Here is a 22,416-nt window from a genome sequence, read left to right on the forward strand (position 1 = left end):
GACTGCTAGAAGTCCTTCTTAGAATGTTAGAAGCGTATGAAATGAGCCTCCTTTAATCATCTTTTTGCTATTAATTAACTATGAACAATATTACTGTGGTGCCTGGAGTCCCTCCCGGCCAGCTCTAAGGGCCAAGGTGGCCTGTGCCATCTGTTAGTCCTAACTTCATCTGCCCTGTGCCTTCTGTGCAAGTGCCAAGCTATTTCTCCTTGCGCTGTCATGCTGGGTGAGGAAGAAAGGGAGACTAAAAAAGCCCAGGCTGGGTTATTTTTTGTTATGAAGCAGTCATGGCCACAGGTGTAACTGAACAGATAAGCAGCGGCAAGGGCTTATGGTGAGCAATTTTGCAGGAGCCTTGGCATATGAATACAAAGTCACCTCCTCCTTTGTCTTTAGAGATATCTGCCAGCATCCCTTCAAAGCATGGCTCTAAACTGGCTCTTCCCTTTTTTTAATATACTGGTAATTAATGAAGCAGAGGCAAAAATACACACAAACACAACAGAATAGTTTTTAACCTGGCTTGATTAATGCTGTCAAGTTGTACATCTGAGTGTGAGCTCAGTGGGACTGTTGCTTTTGTTTAATACCACAAGACACCTCAGTCTGGATTGTTGCATTACAGTACAAATAAAAAACAGAAACAAAACCACATCTGCATCATACAAGGTGAGAAGAATATGAGAATTCTAAATATTTACAGAGAAGGGCAAGTGGGGAAACCACAAAAAATATTTACATAAAAATACATGAGCTTGTCGGCATATACATTTTACACCAGTTCACAAAAAAAGACACTATATAAATTAAAGTGAAGGGAACTCCAAAGGTAACCCAAGACTTTCTGGGATGTTTCTCTCATGCGGCTCAGGGAAAGAAAAATCAAGTCTTCTACAGCAGGAAAATGAACTGCAAAACAACCCTTTTCTCCCCCCACCCTCCCCATAACTGGACGAGGCAAGACTCTGCACACAAAGGTACTATGTTGTATGTTTGTTGAAACCAGACCATGCCTTTCAACATTGCATTTCTGTAGCACGAGGCTCTGGGAAAAGAGTTGCATGCCTAAGCCGCCTTTAACAAAAGCAAGTAAAACAATTTCTCATCCAGATTTCCTAACACGTAACATGTCACTTCAGTCAATGCCCTGTCAACGTACTGATGAATGGCAGAGTACACGTGAGGTTCTGTCCCTTTCTGGGGTTAAAGAGGAACAGTATGTTTTCAAGTTGGTTTTGGTTTTGCGTAGCAACTTACTACCACTGTGCAATCCTTACTGACCCCCCCCCCCTTCAAACGATGAGCATAAACCAAAGATCTCTGGAAAGACATAGGCACAAAGTTGTGGGTGTTTTGTCGTATATGCATATAGATTTCACCTGATAAGACTCTTTAAAAATCAGAAATGAATGCTTTACTTAAGACTTCATAGGGGCTGGGCCCTCCTTACTCACCGAACATCTGCACTCCCCCTTCACCAAGGAAGGTCTCCTGTGGGTTGCATGTTCCACTCCAAAGCAGAGGTGGAAATCCAGAGTTGGAGTACGCTATTGGACCCTAACTCTTGCATGCGCTAGGGAGAAACTCGGCTGAAAACTTAGGAAGTGGCAACTTAAGATGCAGATAGCTGGCGGCAAGTATAAGGGAATTATTTAAGAACATAGCTGCTTGTCCTCTTGCTGGAGATAAGGTTAGGCAATAAACTACTTCATCTGAACAGAACTGGACTTGCAGTAGAGTATTACTTGTGTTGCCGTCCCCTTGCTCTCTCCCATTTCTCTGCTAGGATGCTAAGAACTGAACTACCAACTTACCTCCAGATCATCCACCTTACTTAGACATCTGGTGACCCTCCCTTCCTTGCTCTGACGCACAATGCCCTTTTTAATCTCAGCTATGATTTTTGGAAAGATACAGCTGGATGTTTTGACTTTACTGTGAATCAGTTAACGAGGATGTAAAACTCTAAGGACCATCAGATTAACCACAGTGCAAGAGAACTGCATAGTTCACTATATGGCTTTGCGCGGGACGGATGCGGGGGTGACTGCTGAATCGTACGAGATGTTTAAGCCATGGGCAGTAGCAACACCAAAAGAAAGGTGCTCATCTGTGTTATTGTCTGGGAAAAGCTGGTGCCTTAACCTTGCTTTTTTTTTGTGTGCGTGTATTTGTGGCTCAACACTGGTGTACAGAGGTTAGTTTAGGTTAGTTTAGTTGAAGTGCACGTGGATGTGGCTGGGTGGATGCTGCGTGTTAAGTTTTCTACCGTGTGTGTGTGTTTTTCTTTTTTTTTTTTAATGGAGACCTCCTCGTTCTCAAGGGGAAGGCTGTTTGTAGCAGCCATCTCGGTGTACGGGTGTGCACTTCTAGAAGCTCTTTTTGAAACGTGCTGAAAGCTTTTGTTTCCCACGGGATGAGAGGGTGCTTAGCACCTGGCACTTCATACAGTGCGGTGAGCTGAAGAGCCCAGGCTCAGGCAGTAGTAGCACAGGACTATAAGGAACAGAAGTTGTCCAGGGATGGCACTTGGTCTCTAGAGGGAGACAGTGGCTTTGAGCAGGAAAATCCAGAGAGGCATTTACAATTAGTGGGAGCGGGGTTCAGCCCCCTCATAGTAGAAGGATAGTCCTGGTTAACATAAGGCCAAAACGGAGGTTAGGAGGGTTGCTGCGGGGGGTAGGAGTGGGGAGTTAAGGCTTTCATGGAGAGAGAGGTTTGACCTACAGCTCTCATTACCTGAATCCCAAATAGCCTGAACCAAACACGTTGTCCCTGCTTCAACTGGAGACCTCAGCAGGTAACTGGCAGCTGTGGGGAGACTGTGCTACAATGGTTAAGGACTGGTACTAGTCCTAATACAATACACGCCTCTATTGAGAGAGCACATACTTAAACTGGACTCCTTGGCGAGCTTGCGCAGAGGAATCTGGACAGGTCAGCCTTTCCAAGGGGTTAGCTAGCAACGTAGACAGGGTGGCCCACAATGTGGCTCACCTAATGGCCCCTTTCTATGTATTTTTGTTAGCTTTCCTTAAAAGAAAACATTACAAAAAGCATTCCCTTGCAAAAAACCCAATCCCTCTACCTGGTAATTACTCACAAGGAGATTGCGGTAACCTGGATCACAGTGCTGCCTTTTTTTTTCTCTCTTTTTTTTTTTTTCCCTTCTCCTGACTGCCAGATTTATTTCTGTAACATGTAAGAACAATCCTTCTAAACAAAATGCTTAAAACGAGAGCATTGCACAATAAAATAGGACCATAAGGTAGTGTTACCGAAACAGCCCCAGACAAGGCTACAAGGTTAAAAGAAGCAAACAGCTAAAGACTAGTTAGCTACTAGAAGCAGATTTTCCTTATGATTTAAAAGCCCCAAAATAGCCATGAAACTTTTGTTCAAAAAACCATCTAAGTTCCCTTTAACTTTCACAGCTGTGTGCTAACTGCAGGACCTCCAGCTTTTTAATAAAACATTAGAGATTCAAAATGGGTAGAGAAGTTCTTCAACCACACAGAAACAGGAATGGCCTTGGAATTGATCAGTGAACATTTAAAAACGCCTAAATCTCAAGTATTGCTTGCAAGCCCTGTCTAATGAAATGGATGTGCTTTATTTATAAGGTGGGGTCGTAGTAAGTCCTGGGAAGTCTGAGAGGCTGCCTGGCTTCTTTTACAAGACGGAAAGCTTTTCAATACCTAGGACAGCATTATTGGTGTATTACAGAGAGTGCACTGGCCTTCTGTCCCTAGGGCTAACTGAATACTGGTATGAGCTACGCTTGCGATACGGGAGGCGATACTATTTCACAGCGCACAGACAGCACGTAACTACTCCGTATGTGCCACGACTTCACAGGGATCCCCTTGCCAACGCAGAACTTAAAGGTTACAGAAAGCCATGTCCTGTAGACCTTCAGTTTAAGGTCAGTAGGAGCATTCCCTGATCTAAGAGGTGCAGGATCTGGCCCAGGGCAAATAGCTGGTCATGCAGGTAGCTCGGCACTTACACAGTCGTTCCCAGCTGGTAAGTTGGGCTCCAATGTACAAGCTGGACATAATGCTATAGAGATTTTTTTTTTTAATAGTATTTTTTTTTGTAGAGAGATGATACTGTCTGGCCAGCCACAACATGGCATTAAATTGTCTGGACTGTAGATAGCCTAGCAGTAAAGAGGAATTGGCATGAAATGGGTGTGCTGTTCCCAACTGCGTGTGTATTGTTTGGTGTATTTTTGTGTTGTGTGGTGTTTTTATTTATTTATTTATTTCTCTTTTGGTATGAGAAATGCAAACCTGCCCTACTTGGCTTCCATAGCTGGCCTCTGCTTACAATAGAGAAATTGAAAGTAATTTGATTTCTTGTAGTCAGAAGCAGCTTGTTAAGCAAGCAATTTAAAAAGTGTGCTGTATTTTGAATGTGCTTCAGAGCCTATTTCGCAGGCTTGAAGTCAAAACAGGCTCCCACCCACTTCAAAGCAACTGAAGTGGATCTGCTATGCCTAAACAATAATTTTAAAGGGAGAGGCAGGACGTCGGCATTTATCAAGAAGAAAATACTTGAGCAGTCTTTCCCCCCCGCCCAGCTCTTTAGCCCGCTGTTGCTGCGTAACCTCAGAGGGGGCAGAACAGAGGTTCTTCCAAGGCGTGTCATAGGGAGACCCTTCCTTGGAAGCCTAGCAGTGGGATGGGCGACTGGCGACACAGGGGGCTCACAGGGAGAACAGCTGCATGCACAGGCCATCATGCACAGGACCATGGAGGCGTGGTGAGGGAGCGGTGGTAACTGCCAATGTCAAATCTGGGGAAGGAAAAACTTCTCCTTCCCTGCCCCAACAGCATCTCTTTCAGCTCTGCCCGGCCTCTCTGGCAACAACTGTGTGCCAACAGCCTGCCCTATCGTTCCAGTTGTCTCAAAACTACATGAAAAAGCTATATCTCTACTACATAAAAACAGTGAGTGGTGGGCTGGTAGGGGTGGGGCTGAAGGTGGGTTTGCTTTGCTCATTGGGGCAGGGTTGGGGTATTTTTTTTTTCCGTCACTGAAAAAATAAAACAGTCCGCTGTCCAGCAGAGGCTGCTTAGACTCTATCCCTCCTTCCCCCCACACCAGCTCACTCCACGTGGACCTCTGTTTCAGGCCTCTGCAAACACAGCTCTGTCGGGAGGAAGGCTCCCTGGCCAAGGGCCGTGGCATAAGTTCTACTGTGCACATGGGTAAAACTGGGGGGCACAAACCCCCCTCCTCCAACATAGCCCCCTCTTTGGTGCTGAGGCATGGTATGGTAATCCTCCACATTATCATACTGGGACACCACAGTCATAGTGCTTTGGCGTTTCCCAAGGGTTTGGTATGGGTAGAGGAGGGCAGAGTCCCTCTCCATGGTTTCGGGGTGCTGCATTCTGAGGCTGTGGCTCCGTTCGGGCTTGGGCGGTGGTGCCATGGGAGAGGCGGCGTGCTCCTCGTCTTTATAGCAGTCTCTGGAGTGTTTCTCCATGGATGTGGTCGGTCTGGCTCGAGACCTCTCCAAATCTGGCCTGTCCTCTGCCAACCTCACCTCCTTGTGGTTCAGTCTCAGGGTCTCCTGGTTTGCCGGGATGTACTTCCCGCCCGAGTGCTGGTAACTGATGGGCTCGGAGGGCTCTGGGCCACCTTTGGGCCTGTAGTCGGGATAAGGGGGCCCGTTTTTGGATTCGGAAGGCTGCCTATGGCTTGCTTCCTGCTGCAAGTGCGTCCTGTGTTCGTTTGCATTGCAGCCTGGCTCATGCAGCTTCCTGTTCCGGATGCTGCTCTGCTTCTGGGGAAGGGACGGCTTCTCCGACTGCCCGTTCCCATAGGCCCCGTGGTAGTGGGCTCTGTCCAGCTCTGGCTCAGGGTGCTGCATGTAGTAACGTTCGTCCCCCTCGGGCGTAGCTGCTTTGGCCGGGTACCTCCCCTCCTTCCCTTCTGCTACGGTGAGGAGGCCAGTTTTCCCAGGATCTGATTTGCTGCGCAAGTGAATCACATCCAGTCCTCCCAGTTCCTCCTGCAGCAGTGGGGCCACGTTATCATACTGGGACATCACCGGCCCTTTCACTTTCTGGCGCGTGCGGCTCTCCCGGCGAATGGACTGCATGCGGTACTTCTCCATGTCCTCGAGGTCCCACGACATGTACATGTGCTTGATGTCCGGGGCAGGAGGCACGTCTCTGCTGATGAAGCTGTGCTCTTTGCCTGCCAGGTGGCTGATGAGGCCACCCCGAGGGTAGGCAGACAAGCTGGGATAGCGGTACAGGCCTTTGCTTTGCAGCCGGGAGGCGTACGATGCAAAGTCTCGGCTGGGCAGGGGGTGGAAAGGCCTGACCCGCACAGTGCTGTAGGGGTCCAGGTCGTAAAAGCTCCCCTCAGCAGTGGTGTAATAAGAGGATCCAGAAGAGCTGGAATAAGGACTGTACCGGTAATGCACCCGCCCGTTCTCAAAGTAAGGCTGCAGCTGAGTTACGTGATAGTCGGAGTGGGGCTGATAGGGCTTGTACTGATAGAGGGGCCGCGGGCAGTACGCTGGCTCGTCGTCCGGAGGTACCTCGGTCCGTGAAATGGGAACAGAGCGGATAGCAGAGGCAGCAGGGGTGGGGACGTGCAGCGACTGAACCCTTCGGATAGTGGGGTAGGGTGGAGCATCCTCGGCGTAGCTGGCGTTACGCAGGCCCGTCGGGCTCACGGAGGACACAAACTCTGTCCGGCTGCGAGGCTTGGAGTGGAGAGCTGAGGTGCTCTTCCCTTGGTTTGTGTAGGTGTTGTAGCGAGTGCCCGCAGAAGTGGGTGTCTCTGACCGGGGAGGGTAGGCTTGGTGCTGGTCAGGCTTGCTGTGGTAGGAGACGTGAGGAGGAACGCTCTCGGGCCTGTACTGATGGATGGAAGCCGGCTTGTGGTGCAGGTAGTTGTCTGGCCCAGAGGACTCGGGGATGCTCTCTGGCTTGGGATGTGGCACGTACACGGACTGCAGGGAAGCGTGCTTGGGTGGGGGAGGTGGTGGTGGTGGCAGCAGGGCTTCCTCCACAGAAGAGGCCAGCATGGAGGAAGACAGGAAGGCGTGATAATTGGAGTTGTTGATGGCGTCGGTGTTGTTCGAGTGCATGGCGGCAGCAATTTTGCTCTCCAGCGTTCTCACAGGCGGGACGGGGGGGGTAAAGCTGTAGGAGGAGTGAGTAGGGACGGACTCGGACCGCAGGTGCAGCGGAGGAGCCCTCGTAGTCTCCCGAGGCTTCTCCACATGGCTCTGGTGGCCCGTGGGCACAGAAGAGGAGCAGCGGGTGGTAGAACTGCTTTCTGGGACGAAAACAGGAGCAGGCTCAGGTGGCTTTTCAGGTGCAGTTGCACCCCATACCTATAGGGAAGAAACCAGGAGAAGTTAGAGGCGAGCATCTTCCCCACCCTCCCCCAAAATCTGTAGCGAAAGTATCACAGATGCTTGTGCGGATTAGTTCAATGTAAGTTTTTTCTTTTTTCTGTGCCTGGTTTCTGTTTGCTGTGGAGAGCTAGTACTGCTCGCTGTAGAAGAGGAGATGGGTGGGTTCCCTTTTGCAGCAAGGCCAGCGCGGTGCCTCTGGGAGATTTTGGGACCTGTCACAAACGGCAGCCGAGGGGCTTGTGAGGGCTCTCTGCAAATATCAAACTGGAGAAAGGGGAGGAGGAGGTGGCTGTCTCTTTAGAGCAACAGGTTAAAACTTTTACACGGTGGCCCACAGTGTTTTGTTAGGTGGCCTGCTTATAAATGTACTTGTCTTAATGAAAATGTACCTGGATTTAAACTCCTCGTGCTCTGCTGAGCAGATCAAGTAGTATAATACAGCAGAAATCCCTTCCTTAAATGTGGCTACAGTGCTTAAGACAGGCTGCAGGCATGCATGTTTCATGGGCAGCAGGCAGCTTGGATTTCTGAGGGAAAGCTTCCATGTCTAACTCGCACCAGGAATCTGACCCGCTTTATTAACGAGGATGTTGGAAGAGGATAGTGTCGGCCTCAGGGAAGAGAGGATGCAAAAATTCCTACTTGTTCCTGAGCACTTCTACACTAGCACTCCCTGTATTGGTCACTCCAGCGGATACTTGTTCTCCTGGAAACCAAGGAGAGCAGGTACATCAGGATGTTCCCTTGTGTTCACTGAGGAAATTCTGCGCTGCTTTCCTGTGAGGCTGCGTCTGTGTCGTACGTGCGTAACTTCAGGTAACCTGTGAATCCCCTGCCGCTTGCCATTTGGATTTGGACCGACTCTCCCAGAGCTCAGCCTCCTACAATTACAGATTAGCTGTGCACGGGCACCGTGCTTGCAAATACACGCAAGGCTGGGGGGCACATCCACGTACCTGACTGGAACTACTCGATGCTTTTGCAGAGGCCGCTGGCACTTGTCCCATTGCTGACTGGTGATCTTGCCTCTGCGACGGGGCTGGCTGGCTGGTGGCGAGCGTGCGCTGCGCAGCTGTACCAGTGACGTCCGCCTGAGCTGGGGCTGGACCTGCTGGCCCACGGTTAGGCTCCGTTGCTGTTGTCTGGATGGTTGTTAAATACGGCATTGAAGCCGGGGTGCTTTTCTCCCCGGCAGTTACGACAGGAGGAGACTGAAGTTTGTCATCAGCCGTGCAGATAGGAACGTGGTGCTTGTCCCCAGACATGCATGTGCGGAGGTGGGGCTTATCTACGGGCAAGTCTGCTGTGGGTGGTTCCCAGTCAGGCAGTGCACCGGGGGTATGGTGGTGTGTGTGCTCCCAGTCCCCAGCATGGGAGGGGAAGTGATCTTTGTCCCCGGCTTTACCAGGATGGAAGCTGGCCTGCTCCTGCTCTGCATCTCTGCTAGCAGGCATGTCCCCAGGCATGCCAGGGTGGAGAGGTGGGGGGTCCCGGTTTCCAGGTGCACCTGGTGGGTGGTTCTGCTCCCCGGGTGTGCTGCTACCTTGGAAATCCTGCTCTACTGGTGCACCAGTCTGGAAGTGAAGTCGGTTCTCGGGCAGACCGGTATACAGGTGGAGCTTGTCTGGAGCACCAGCAGAGAGATGGAGCTTTTCTAGAGCTGTGCCAGCTTCAGTCTCTCCGTAATTTGTGCTTTCAGAATGAGCATCTCCTGGCCTTTTCTGAGACTGAGCGGATGCTTGCTGTGCGGACTCGGCTAACGCTAGGGCTAGCATGCGCGCTGCATTTTTCGGAGGAGGAGGAGGGATAAGAGACACAGAACTGACTGGAACAGGATCCTGGGGGGAGTCGAGGGCAACTGCTCCTAATGGGGGGAAAATTGAGAGAGAGAGTGACTTTATGTTACCCAATAAGGAGAGTGACCTAACCTTAATGACTCTTATAAAAAAAATAGATGCTTTCCACACTTTCACAGTGGCAATTCCTTCTGATGCGAAACACTCTATCTTCTGTCTCGCATGCAAATGCTGCTCAATAGCACAGCAGTTCATCACAAAAAGGAAAAAACACAAGAGATTGTCTAAAGGCTCCTCTTGCATTTCTAGAGAGGTAGGAAGTAGGTGGCAGAGAATGAGATACCCTTACACAATTTTGATCATAAGGTTTTAGGCGAAAGGTCCCTTCTTCGAGTGTCGGCAGATTTCTAATTAAAAAAAAAAAAAAGTCTTAGATGGTCTGTTGGCTGAAATGATTTAGAAGGGCATGGTATAGATTTTCACGTATGACAGGATGGGGAAAAAAAATAGTGGTATACAAAGTATTATGGAAAATTATCTGAGATTTGGGTGATGTAGGGAGAAGGCAGAGGTTAAGACCTTACTGATCTGCACAGCCCTGCAAGACACTTGTGATCAGAACTGACGGGCAATCCCCTCTCCTAAAAGGCACGCAGAGGAGGGCGTTTTTGAGAGCAGGTCCCCGTTGGAACTTAAAGAAAGAATGGAGGAAAATGCACTGTACCTGGCTGTGTGTGTCCAGTGGGTACAGTCTTATTCTGACTGCTTGACATTGGTCTCTCCCCTTCTTCTGGCAACTCTGGTTTGCCAGCAGCCACTAGCTGGGCATGCTGTAGCTCTTGGTGGGCTCCTTCCCCTGCTCCTGTTTCACTGTTTTTCAGGGGCAAGGACATCTGGGCTGGGGACCTGTTTGTGATATCAGTGATGCCAAGCCCTTTGCTCCAGCTGGAAGCAGAGGAGTTTCTGGATGTGACGGGCACTCCTCCAATCGCTTCTGACATGCGGCTGGGCAGTGCAAAGGAGACAGGTTCTGATGTAGTCAGCGGCGGAGATTTGATGGGCTTTCGCCCCATCTTGGGTGAGAAGGCATGGGGTTTGCAGGCCTTCTCTTCGGTTGGGCTCAGGTCCAGAGTAAAGAAGGGACTCATCTTCTCTTGGAAAGGGGAGACTGGCTCAGAGCTCGTGGCACTGCCTGGTGTCTGGGACTGGCTGCCTGATTCTAAATCCTTCTTTAGTAGGCTTGGCTTCTCCTTATTCATGCCAACTGACTCCAGCAGGGAGGCACTGCTATCCAGGCACTCGGACTCTGCTTGAGGCGGGCTGCACTGAAAAGACATTGGGTCAAAATCCAGGCTAGCGACTCCGATATCTGGTGGGCTCAGGTCGACATCTTCGGCAGATCGAGGCGAAATCAGGGCAGGAACGTGGATGAGCCCCTCGTCCCCATCACTGTCGTTGTCGTGGGGAAGGTTGTCGTAAGAATTGCAGCGATTCATGTTTCCTAAGAGCTCTCCATTGAAGGAAGCAGACAATGCATCGCTACTGGACCTAGGTCGTCTGGGCCGAAACAGTTTAGATTCACCTAGGAACAAGTAGATGTGTACGGATTAGTGTCAAAATCTTATTGTCCAGGAGGTCATGGTTCGGTGTTGTTTTTAAAGTAGTCTTAAGGTGGTGTGCAAGATATGCTCACCTGGTGAACTCTAAAACACAACAGTCATGTAGTTAGCAGTAACTGTTAATTATGTTTGCTCAAGCTCTTTTACAGCAGTTGTCAGGTCCGGTTCTAGTCTGAAACTAAGCTGTGTGCAAAAGCAAAACTAGTTTAAGCGTGCTGTAGACCTAAGGCTTTCTCGGAAAGCATTTTCCTTCCCGATGCCATCTTTTCCACCTTAGAAGGAGAACAAAGACCTGAAGAGCGTTCCTCTGCGATACCCGTCTGTGTTGGGCAGCGGTAAGCTTCTTCGTTAATTAACAAGTCCGGCTTTTAGGGAAGGGGTGGAAAATCAGCTCTGCTGAATATCTGCAGTCAGTAATGTCAAACGGCCCTTTTTAACCCACACCTGTTAAAAGTGCAGGTACAATTTTGTCTTACCGTCAACAGCATGCAGAGAGGTAAGCGATTCTTCGCTTTTAGCTGAGCGAAGAGTCCCGCTGTCTCCTCGTCCACCTAAGGAAATGCAACCGAGACAGTGAGAAGCTGAATTATAAAAGTGGTTTATATTTGGCTATGTGATGGTGGCAGGAAAAACACAAATGGGTTTGTAGCAACAGTACCACTGTTCTGAGAGTAACAGTTGTGCTTTTTTTTGTTTTGGGGTTGGGTTTTTTTGGTTTTGTCTTTACTCCAAAGCCCTTAAAGAAAATCTTTATCCTGTTCCACTGTTAATATGCTTTGCTGTCTAAGACAGATGTAGTCCTGTTTTGCAGGGGCGACTGGCCTGTGGAGGTCCCTTTCAACCCATGCTTCTACACTACCGGGCAAGAGGCAATGACAAGAGAGAGAATCAATTTTTGATACCCATTTTACAGCCTGGGGAAAAGTAACCTACCAAAATAGTAACTGCTGCAGATGACAGGTTGGGAAACAACTCCCCACATCATCCTGCTGCAGACTCTGTCTGGATGTACCTGTGATAATTGGTTGGCTCCCACCAGCAAACCAAACCCCTTAAAAATGGGGAAGAAAGGAACACTTACACAACTTGTTTTGTGAGTACTAAACAAGTACGACTTCAGTGCTCCGAGGAGACAGTCTTAAAGTGCATTTATATGATGCGTTTATTATACTGAAGGCTATGAGGGTTGTAATTTGAAAATGGCACCAGGAAGAAGCTGGGATAAAAGTCCTCGCTGGCCCATGTTTAGGGATTTGTGGTGTGTTTTACCGCAAAAACATGTTGTTGCTATTTTTAAATCTGGAAAGAGATGGTAAACTGTATCTGGAAAGGGCTGAGAATTCAGAGTCTACATACATCGGATGCAGCTGCAAAAGGTGGTTGGATGCCTTCTCTAGCTACGCTGGTATAGCTTTCAGGGTGAATGTGTTTGTGGAAAAGTGCCTTTACCTAGTTTAATTGTGTATCTTTTGAGAGCAGCAAAGGGAGCCCAAACCGTACTCTTATTTCATAGTAAGAGTGTTGGAAGGAATTATTCTGAGACTTATTATAGCGGTGCCTATATACTGTCTTTCAAAAGCTCCTCTGAGAAAAGCGTTAGAGGTGTGTGCTCTAGCAGGTTTGGCTCTTGAGCTAAAGGGAGATCCATTTAGGAAAGGCAGCAGTTAACCGGAGGTGTTATGCACGGCTTGAACGCTAGAAGGAGATAGAAGCACACTGTAAACGTGAATTCTGCATTGCTGAAAAACGCAGGTTTTTGGAAGCTGGACTTGCGCCCTTACCTGCCAGGGCTATGGCTTTCATTTCCGAGGGCTCACTGGGATTGCGCTGTAGTTTGCGTTTGGACACGGATGAGGATTTTCCCAGGTTGAAGAAAGAACGCCAACTGCCAACTGGCGATTTCTTCATCTTGCTGGGCGGTCTTTTCCTGGAGTGAGAAAATAGAGCAAATTGTCGGAGGGGGAAGCTGCATTTAGTTCCTGCTACTGGTTGGTGGTTATTAGCACTATCTGGTTTCTGCTGAAACAAAGCTCAGAAACTCGGTCTCTTTTAAATAGCTGAGGATGTTTTCCTTCTTATAGCTTAGCCCGAGTGTCTTGCTGGGTAAAATCCACCAACCTATGCAAAGCGGGTGCAAGCAGGTGAGCAGAGGCTCCGTACTTGCACAGGACAGCAGCTAAGGGATGGCTTTTATTTAGCTGGCAGATGCACCAGTTCTCTGAGGAACTGTGCAGCCATAAAAGGTATTCAAAAGCACCTCTCGCTCATGCTGTAAAATCACGTTCACCTCCTCCCACTGCCGTATTTGATGTCTAGTGTCATCAAGTCTGTCCAGCTGCTCCGCTCTGAGGGGAACCTGGATTTATTATAGGCAGTTAGTCCTGAAATCTGGAAAACCCCAACATTTCCAGGTGTTCACCCTGTTTACATTTCTGTGTGCATGACTAGTACAGGCATCTACATGCATCACGTACAACACGGCGTTATACGTTTAACGATAACCCTCCTAAAAAGGAGGGAGCGGCACGGAAGTTATATGGCTCAACTTAGTCCACCAGACAGTTGATGTACGCTGAATCCTCAGAGTCCAAAGCAGGTGGAAAACTGGCTACAACACTTTATGTACGACTAGTGTAAGTCAGTATCGGCAAGTTTTTGCTGTAATCAAAAAAAACCCCAAACAAACCCACGCTGCAAAGGAAACTCGTCTCTACCTTTCTGATGGAAAGTCTATGACCGTGTGGAATTTCCCCTGTAAAGCTGCAGGGCCTTCTCCCACTTCTATGTATTTGCTGTCTGCCACGATGGGAGAGTTGATCTGGGCTTGCGTCCGTGCCTGTGCCTCCTCCAGCGTGAGTAGCTTTGTGGAAGGAGAGGACACCAACAGAGACTTGGGCCGTGATAAAGAACTGTGCCCTGTAAGGGAAAACCGCAGGCAACAGGGAGAATCAGAAAACAGCAGTGCCAAGATCAAAGCTCTGGGTCTGTGTGTCTAGGGAGGTGCTGTGTTTTTCTAAACCTTTGTTATCCCAGCCACTGCAAGATGTGGTCAAAATAACCGTTTTGTCAGAGGTATGTTTGTAACAAAAAACCCTCTCAATTATGAGAGCAGCTTAGTGTGTTTCAGAAAGGGGGGGAGGGGGGGGGAAAAGGCAGAGGGAAGCAGGTAGGTTAGAAACCTTCACTGACATACTTTACTTAAGCTTCATCTGTATGCAAAAGTCTGTAAGGAGGGTGATGTTTTTTCTTCTTACAAAGCTTGGCTTCAGTCATTCCCAGGTTCCACCTCTCGGTGCAACAGGAAATGCCGCGTGTGACTTCAGTTGCTACAAGCGAATGTGCAGATGGACATGGTAAACAGAATCTAGCTGTGTGTCTTGCCCTTGGCCTTTTTACAGCTTGTGCTTGTTTTTGGAGATGAACATTTAAATTTTTGTAAAAGTAGTTGATGTCACCTCCTGCTGCTAGGATCTGTTAAGTCAGCTTGCAGTGTAGAGGTGACTGCTACAGAGGAGCCTGTTGTAAGAGCAGCTGTCTTCTGTTTGCCATTGCTTATTGTGCAAGTATTTATATGGTTGTTCTCAGAAGAGGTAAAAGGGGTGTGGGGGGAAGTACGTCATTCCTCCACATCAGCATCCTGGGTGGTTCCATTCCTGCTACTATCCTTTTAGCATCACAGCTCTTGTGTAGAGTGTGCGCAGTCTCCTGTGTGTTTGTCGGCTGTAAACGCTATCCCGGGTGAAGCCTGGGTTCCAGCTGTCTTTGCAATAGCCTTACCTGGCATGGCTTAAAGCCGGCTTGGGAATACCACTTTCACCTCTTACGGGCGGGTACAGACAAGCAGCTGTGCTCAAAAACAGAGGCCCTCGGAAGCGCTGAAGAGGATGTTGCGGTGCTGTAGCACAGCATTCCTGCGCTTAGCTGATACGCTGTGAAATAGCCTGACCCTTCTCCCTGCCAGTTGTGTGTCAAAGCACACTGAATGCGAATGACCAAGTCATTAAACAATTAGCTGAATTTACATGGTCCATTCTAAGCCTGGATAATCGTTTGGCTCGGATTCTTGGCATGCTTATCTTCCCCTGGCAGAGCTCAGCCTGCTGTGGGCACTGTCACTGTTCAGCCAAGCTAACCTCTAGCTCCTTTTGACTTAAAATTGCTTTCCAGTAGGAACAAAAGCTGGACTGAGAGCACCTCTGCTATCCTAAGTAGAGGTAGGCCTTGTTTAAAAGCAGAGAGCGGCAAATATACTGGAAAAACAGCGCGCTCTACTCCACAGGTAGTGGTGACTGCACTGACTGGGCACATTTCATAGGAAGGGCAGGTTATCAAAGCAGATGGTACACCGTTAATGCTGCTTAGGAGTAATAATAGCTTGCTGTATCCATGTTTGTTGATCTAACATACAGAGTAAACTTTCTTCCTGGTGCGACTCTGCTCGTTTTCAATAGAACAGGTATACTTATGGTCTTAGTAGTTACTCAAGGGAATTTGTAGGTTCTGAGGCTGAATGATGTTTGAAGCGCTCCAGGGTTGGGCACAAATGTGTCACAGTTCATTCCTCATCCTAAAGCCACAAATCAGCAACACAAGCAGAGAAGGGGGCAGTAGCTGTAGGGCCAACGCAGGCTGAGCCATGTGGCTGGACGGCCCTGCTAACTAACCCGTACAGACTATGCAGAAGAAATAACCAGGATAGCAGATGTCAAAATATTCCCTGTTAAGAGCAAGACTAAGTTTCTTAGTGTCAACATGAGTACAGAGAGCTTTCTTTAAATCAGTTCATTTCTATTTATGTTCTAAGGTGCTGATAAGGGTAGACAGATCATGCGTTGTGTTGTACTGCAAGACAGCTCAACTGGATAAGCATGCAGCAGCATAAATGATGGTTTTAAAAAGAAGGGGAGGGAGCAGGGGGGACAAAGATGTACGAGATTCCTTACGATGTCTCGGTGCTAGGACATAAAAGTAGCAGCCAAACATTAAGATGTGCACTTCTGTAGAGCATCCTTGGCTTCTAAGAAAGGTACTGATAGCCATTTCTAAAACCAGGCTATATTTACCAGGTTCTAACATCGTAACCCTGGCAATCTGTCCTCTAGGTTACAGTAAAAACACATTTCAAATGGCCCAGGGGGGGCTCGGAGCTCGGAGCCCCATTAAGTATCTGCTACCCCTTTTGATCAAGGTGAAGCTAGGGGAGGAAGACACGCACCTGCTCCATCGCGTATGACTGAGCTGAGTTTGGAACTGAAGAGGACGTCCACATGGTTCAAGATGAATTCCACGACGACTGACTGGATTCGGACCTCCATGAAGGCAGCTGTTCCACTGAAGCAGGCAGACTCTATCTGCTTTGATCTGAAGAAAAGGCAGACTAAATGAAACGCGAACAGCCAGAAGAACATGGGAAGATGCGCTCCTTTTTGGGTAAGGCTTCAGCATGTGTTGAGCTATTGTGCCTGGTTGCTCAGGCAGACAAGACTTGAGGAGCAGTTAAGAGCTTAAATCTCAGCAAAGCACTACACAAATGATCATACTGACTCATGATTTATATCCAGATGTTGGGTTCGGGTCTGAGTCTTACTGAAATGGCAAGAGGAACGCTGGGCCTAGAAGGAAAAGGAATGGGTGGCAGGTCTGGATTGAGGTAAGTGAACTGCATACGCAAAGTGGGGAGCTTTTTGTTAACTTCTTTCCAGATACTCTGGATGGCAGCAGTTTAATGCAGTGGCATTGTACAAAGCTCGCTGTGGCCTTCAAATGTGATCCCCCCCCGCCCCGTCTCCAACTGATCCTGCTCAGCAAGTACCCCAATATTCACAAAAGCAAACTCAAACAAGAGATCATTTGACTGCTTGTGGGTGAACTGCCAGAAAGGAGAAAAGAGCTTACCCTCATTAACTGCACCCAGGGGAATCTGTGACTCAGATTTCTCAGGCTGGTAACAAAAGCAGTCCAGAAATCAATACAGTAGAGGCCAGGGTGATTTTTTTTTTTTAAAGCAAAATTTTTAAATTACACCAGTAATTTTAAACTACCCTATTACACACATTCAAACCAAATTTTAGGGGACAGATTTATCCAAGATAACTTCCATAAGTTTGAATTTTTGCTGTCAAATTAGACTCTAGAGACTTATGCAATGGGAAATCAGTAATGCCACTGAACAGATTCTCCTGGATGATCAAGGACACGCTACTCTCATCTAACCAGGAGAGGGGAAATTATCATCTAGAAAAGAGGCGTGGGGTGGGGGGAATCCTTCCTTGCCACTACAGAACTGCAGTCAGTGGACCTGCATTGCGGTGAGGCACAATAATACTGGGGTGTTCTCTCGGGGTGGTTCCACTGACAAAAGCGAGGGACTATTTTACATCACTAGTTCAGGTGCTTGCCGGTTGGTCTCAAGCCCCGCGTAGAATAATTTCCCATTAGAAATTTTACAGGAGGAGACGAGCACATTTGGATATAAGACAGGAAGATCTCTTTCTCAACTGCTGCAAGTTATGATTTTCTGGAGAACAGGTATCTCTGTTTTTTATAAATATAAAAGCTTGATCTTGTATTGAAATGGGGGCGGAAAAAACCCAAAAACCAGAGTACCTTAGGAGGTTTGGAGCCCAGACGATTGCCAAGTTCTTAGTGTGCATATTTGTGATGGAGCAGTAATCAGCTAGACGAGCTAAGTGTCTCATTAGGAACTCCAGTGTCCTGGAAAACAGGAGATAGGCAACTGTTCAGCACCACTGAGCAAAGCCATGCTGCAACTGACAAAACAAACCTGGGTTCATGATTTTCTTTTGGTTTGACAGCTCACAGAAAAAAAAAAGTTGAACTATGTACCCTAAGACTGATGGTAAGGCTGTCTTTAGCAAATAATTACGCCAGGGTGGGGCAAGGAGAGTCTCTCCTGATTTGTCCAGGCTCAATGAAAAGATGGTCAAAGCCTCTGCTCTCAGTCAAAGGGCTGGATCCAGCAAACACCGAGGTGGATGGGAATAATCTAAATGGCACCAGCACAGCGCCCTGGAAATCCAGCACTTAGCTGCTTTACTGTCGCACTGTGCAACAGAAATAGAGCCTGCATGTGATAGCACTGCAGTGCTCGTTAGATGGGGGTGGGAAAGGATGTGGAGTGTTCATCTTGGTAAGGGGCGGGGGGGGGGAGGGGGGGGTATTTATTTAGGCACGCCAGGATACTGAAAACCAGCAAATTGTATCTGAGTTCTACTTCTGAAATTACTGGCTACAGGTTTGTTAGAGGCAGATACAAGGTTAAACTTCAGAGGCTTCTGTTCACATTAAAAAAAAATAAATCTATTTTTTAAATATAAAACACTCCTGCTACTACCCCTGAGGAGGCGAGAGCACACTGTTAATGAAAATGCTGATGTATCCTCCTCAGTGCTGTTGCGTGGCAGCAGCCTTGGCTTGTGTCTGTCTCACGGCCTACCCTTTTTGGGGCTCAAAATTCCACAACTGGACAAGGCCTGAAGTGAAGACGGATGTTTCTGGCTGGAAGCAGAACGGACATCTCCACCACCCTGCTCCAGCCTACGCTGCCAAGGGCCGGTTACCTGCGTGGAACTTCTCATCGCAGAGCAGCAGAAAAATAATGTTGTTTTTCCTTTTTCAAGCAAACCTCAGAGAAAGGAGGAGAGCAGCAGCCCTGTCCATCTACACCAGTTTGCAGCCAGGTGCCTCCCACACCCCCTCTCTGGTCTCAGACTAAGACACACACATTTATTACCCCCATAAGATAAGAGTTGTTCCAGGGAAAAGGTGGCATGCACCAGAGAAAATGAGACAAAGGAGAGGAGTGTATTTTTGAGAAGGTCCTCTTCAAGGCCCTGCCCCTTAATTAACCGAACCAAACTATTACAATTAGTTAATACAAAGTACCAGCTCTTACGCTAATTACTTATTTCAAGAGCAAGCAGTAGACGTTTAGAGCTTGTAACACAGTAGTTAGCCGTTATAATTAGTTAAGGCTAAATACAATATAATAAGTTATTGATACTCAAATAATATATAGTTATACCACTCAGAATTGAGTGGTGTAAATAACACAATTGTCCAGCTCATCACCATACATTACAATAATTAATATTTAAATATTTATTAACACAAATTTTTATAAATAGTTATCAATATCTAAATAACTAACTTTGTGCATTACAACTGGCCACTCAGGGTACAGAGTCACAACTGGTTCTGCAGATTAACGTACAATAATAAACTGCTACACCAATTGATGATTATGATAAAGTATTATAAGTAGAAATTAATAGCCAAATATCCCTCTGCATACACTATAAATGGTCATCATCTAAACCACTCGGGACACAGCATCGCAACTGGTCCAGCTCATTACAACAGTTCTTGATATTTAAATAACTTTCAACATACATCGCAATTAGCTGTTCAGACCACCTACAGTACATAATTTGTCAAGACTACTTACTATTAGTTATTAATACTATTTAAAGAATCATAAACAGACAGTATTATAATTAGTTATTAATACCAATCACCATACTTTTTAGTCTGATGCCTATTTACCATACCCTGCCATGATTTTTTAATACTAAAGACCATTAACGTGGTGTTATACTTAGTCACGACTCATTACCATATATCACCAATTAATTAATACTAATTTGATTGAATATATTATTATAATTAGGTGGTGATTTTTAAACACCATATTATCATTAGTTATTCTACTAGAGCATTGTTATAATTTGCTAGTTACTATTATTGGTGGGGGGGAAGTGGAGACAAAATACACTTGAGCAAATTAAACTGACAGCCTGAACCAATTTTTTGGGGCTACATTTCACTTAACTGTGATTCCTAGAGCTGGTATTGTGCCCGCCCCCCCTAAAACTATTTCCTTAGTGACATAACAAGCTTGTATTTGCCTCCTATACCTAGTTTCCAAGGAAATCAAATAAGACTATGTAAAGTATATTGTGTTTGTCTGGTAATGAGCTAATTAAAATATAAATCAACTTTATATAGCCATAAACCACTTGAATGTACAGAGGCACAGTGCGGCTATCTTGAGAGGGAAAACTGGAATCGTATCATTTCACTCCTGAACCGCTAGCAATAAGAAAATGCCGAGCTACAACCAGAGTAAAGGCTGCACTAACCTGTAGTGAGGAGGGGGCAGCTGTTGGATGACATCATGGATTTTAACCAACCGTTCTTCATCTGTAGCAGCAGAAACAGCGTCCTGGAACAAGGCAGGAAGGCATTTAGCTGCAAATAATAAGACTAGATACCTGCCGCAGCATCTTGAACCACGTGGCCAATGTACTGTTCTTCGGTAGCGAGGCGAATTGTGTTGCTCTTCTCTACCTTCAGGGAGGCGTCTGTCTCTTGGGGACAGATCGGCACACAGATCGTGTGAGAAAGGCCAAGGAAATCAAGATCTGGGCCACTTTATAGCTTAAATGTACAGAGCAATTCCTTGCAGAGGGCATTCGGCTCCAAGTCACATTTGCTTCTAATCCCACTCCTGTTTGAGAAATCATGGGGGAATGGCAAACGATAGGGGAATTCTCGCAAAGCACTGTTAGTGTCCCAATAACCTTCTACTGGGGCCCCAAAAGCGGACTCAATACGGTGTGGCGTGGGGGACAGAGGCACGCGTGAGTAAACCTAAAGGGGAAACAGAAAAGGGACCTCCAACCTGGGGCACCGCTGCACTTTTGAAATGGCAGCATGCTACCAGCAGTGGGAATGTGGTGCGCAGGTAGCACAAACCGGATTGGTGGCAGGCAGGTAATTTTGGAGATACATCCTTCCGATCTCTCTAAAAACCCCAGCTGAAGCAGAAGCAAGATAAAGAAAGGTGTGTGCAAGGCAGGTTCAGCTTGCTGCTGGATCCTTTTCAGCATTTCTCTCTTCAACCTGTGTAAATGAAGTCACGCTGAAGTGGAAAGTGAAAGGCATTGCCTTGTACTTACTGAGAACTTCTCGTAGAGTTGGTAGGTCAGCAGAGGGTTCGGGAGTTCGCGGAAGTACAGTTTGCAGAGGGAGCCCACGCAGTGAATGTCTTGGATGTAAATATCCTTTGTCAAGTCAGGAATCTGCTCGGAGTCAAACTCGTGGCTGGTAAGGAGAACAGAAAAATGGGCAAAGGGGTTGGGGAAAGGAGGAATGAAAATATAAACCCAGCGCAAATTACAGTCAAGCGAGGGTTTCCTGATTTACAGGAAAAAACCAAATACTTAGTCACCAAAGCCACACGACCCATGGCTGTGGTGCTGCTAGACTGGATTTTTCCAAAGTGAGACTTTTTTTTTTCTTCCAAGGCGGCATTTTCAGTTAGTCGTACAACTGATTAGCTAGTCTGCAATCCCTTTTCCTGCAACAGGGCCTTTCACAAAGGCTCCAGAGAATGTCTTCCGAGACCATGGAGACAATCTGAATATTTAACTCCCGAGGGCTGTGACTGGGAGCTGCCCGGAGGAGGAGTGCCCACAGGTCTGAGTGAAAGCTGCTGTCCCTTTGCATTTCAAAGGCCTGGAAATTGAAGCGATAAAGCAAGGCCAAAGAGCAGTGCCATCGGCAGCTGCTGCACATGGAAACTAGCGTGTGCAGAAATTCCCTGGGGACAAGCTGGTGAGCTGCGCACGCCTCTGCTACAGGGTGAAGACAGCCAGGAACCACATGAAGAAAATCCCTGAGCATTCCCTTGGATTTCAGAGAGAAAAAAAAACCCAAATCACAAACATTTATGAAATAAAAGCTGAGCTTAGAAGGCCAAGGGCTGGCTCAGTGTTAGAATATGTGCATGGAAAGTGCTGTTTCAAATTAGCGGGACAGATTTGCAGGGGCTAGCATGGTGAGTCAGGCCACGGGGAGCTGCGAGAACACGGCTGCGCTAGCTGAAGCTCGGTTTCTCTACAAGGGTCTTTAAGCTGTAAACCAAAACGGCTTATCGTGACGCGGGGAGTCACCCTGTCTACGCTGCAACCACAACAATGTCGGGGGCTTGGTGGCAACGTCCCTGGCTTCTCCCCCTGTCCACGCCGGGCAACTTGTAACGCAGAAGGTAAAACATGCCTTCAGCACAGCTCAAACACTGAGCTCGCCTCTCTGCCTACAGGACAGAACCAGTTTGTACCCGTGTCCAAGGCACCAGGCGTATTTGTAACTGCAGCGGACAACCGTACGTCCCTTACAAGATGTACGGAAGGAGCTCCCGCCTTCCCCTAGGCACGAAGGCTGCGTGAGGGAAGCCATTTGTACTATGCCAGGCCGGGGGGCAGAAGAGGTCTCTGCTTCTTCAGACAAGAGGGTGAACAGTCCACCCCAGTTCCTCATCCCAAAGACAGCACAGAAGAAGGAAACAAAGGTCGGTCTCTGCCACAGTCCTCAGTGTTCAGTATGTACCGCTCCCACAGGCACGTTCTGACTCATCACTTACTCATAGCTGGGAGAGAAACTTAATTCCTGCACTTGGCTCCACAGAAGGAGAGCGAGCTCAGAAGGGAGATCAGGGAAAGACACCAACCCACCCCATACAAATACACTCAGCCTTGGCTGAAATTCCCTGGCCACATCCTGCCCTGCTCCAGTACTCCTGCTACTC

At 47.6% G+C, this 22,416-nt stretch overlaps 1 protein-coding gene across 11 annotated transcripts in view; it reads right to left on the reverse strand.

Moving 5' to 3' along the window:
* Positions 1-507: 507 nt before the first annotated feature.
* The window catches only part of ARHGAP32 (Rho GTPase activating protein 32), a 263,993-nt gene continuing 242,084 nt past the window's right edge, over positions 508-22,416 (reverse strand). For all 11 annotated transcript variants that reach the window (XM_072884762.1, XM_072884764.1, XM_072884767.1 and 8 more), the window contains 10 exons: positions 20,786-20,930; positions 19,967-20,049; positions 17,412-17,519; positions 16,021-16,166; positions 13,520-13,721; positions 12,587-12,732; positions 11,282-11,356; positions 9,911-10,768; positions 8,347-9,254; positions 508-7,366 (listed from right to left, as the gene is read on the reverse strand). In XM_072884762.1, coding sequence (XP_072740863.1) covers positions 5,114-7,366; positions 8,347-9,254; positions 9,911-10,768; positions 11,282-11,356; positions 12,587-12,732; positions 13,520-13,721; positions 16,021-16,166; positions 17,412-17,519; positions 19,967-20,049; positions 20,786-20,930 — 4,924 coding nt within the window. In that variant the 3' untranslated portion in view covers positions 508-5,113. The remainder of the gene's footprint in view (positions 7,367-8,346; positions 9,255-9,910; positions 10,769-11,281; positions 11,357-12,586; positions 12,733-13,519; positions 13,722-16,020; positions 16,167-17,411; positions 17,520-19,966; positions 20,050-20,785; positions 20,931-22,416) is intronic.

This window comes from Ciconia boyciana, chromosome 20, assembly GCF_034638445.1.
Source record: "Ciconia boyciana chromosome 20, ASM3463844v1, whole genome shotgun sequence".
NCBI lineage: Eukaryota > Metazoa > Chordata > Aves > Ciconiiformes > Ciconiidae > Ciconia > Ciconia boyciana.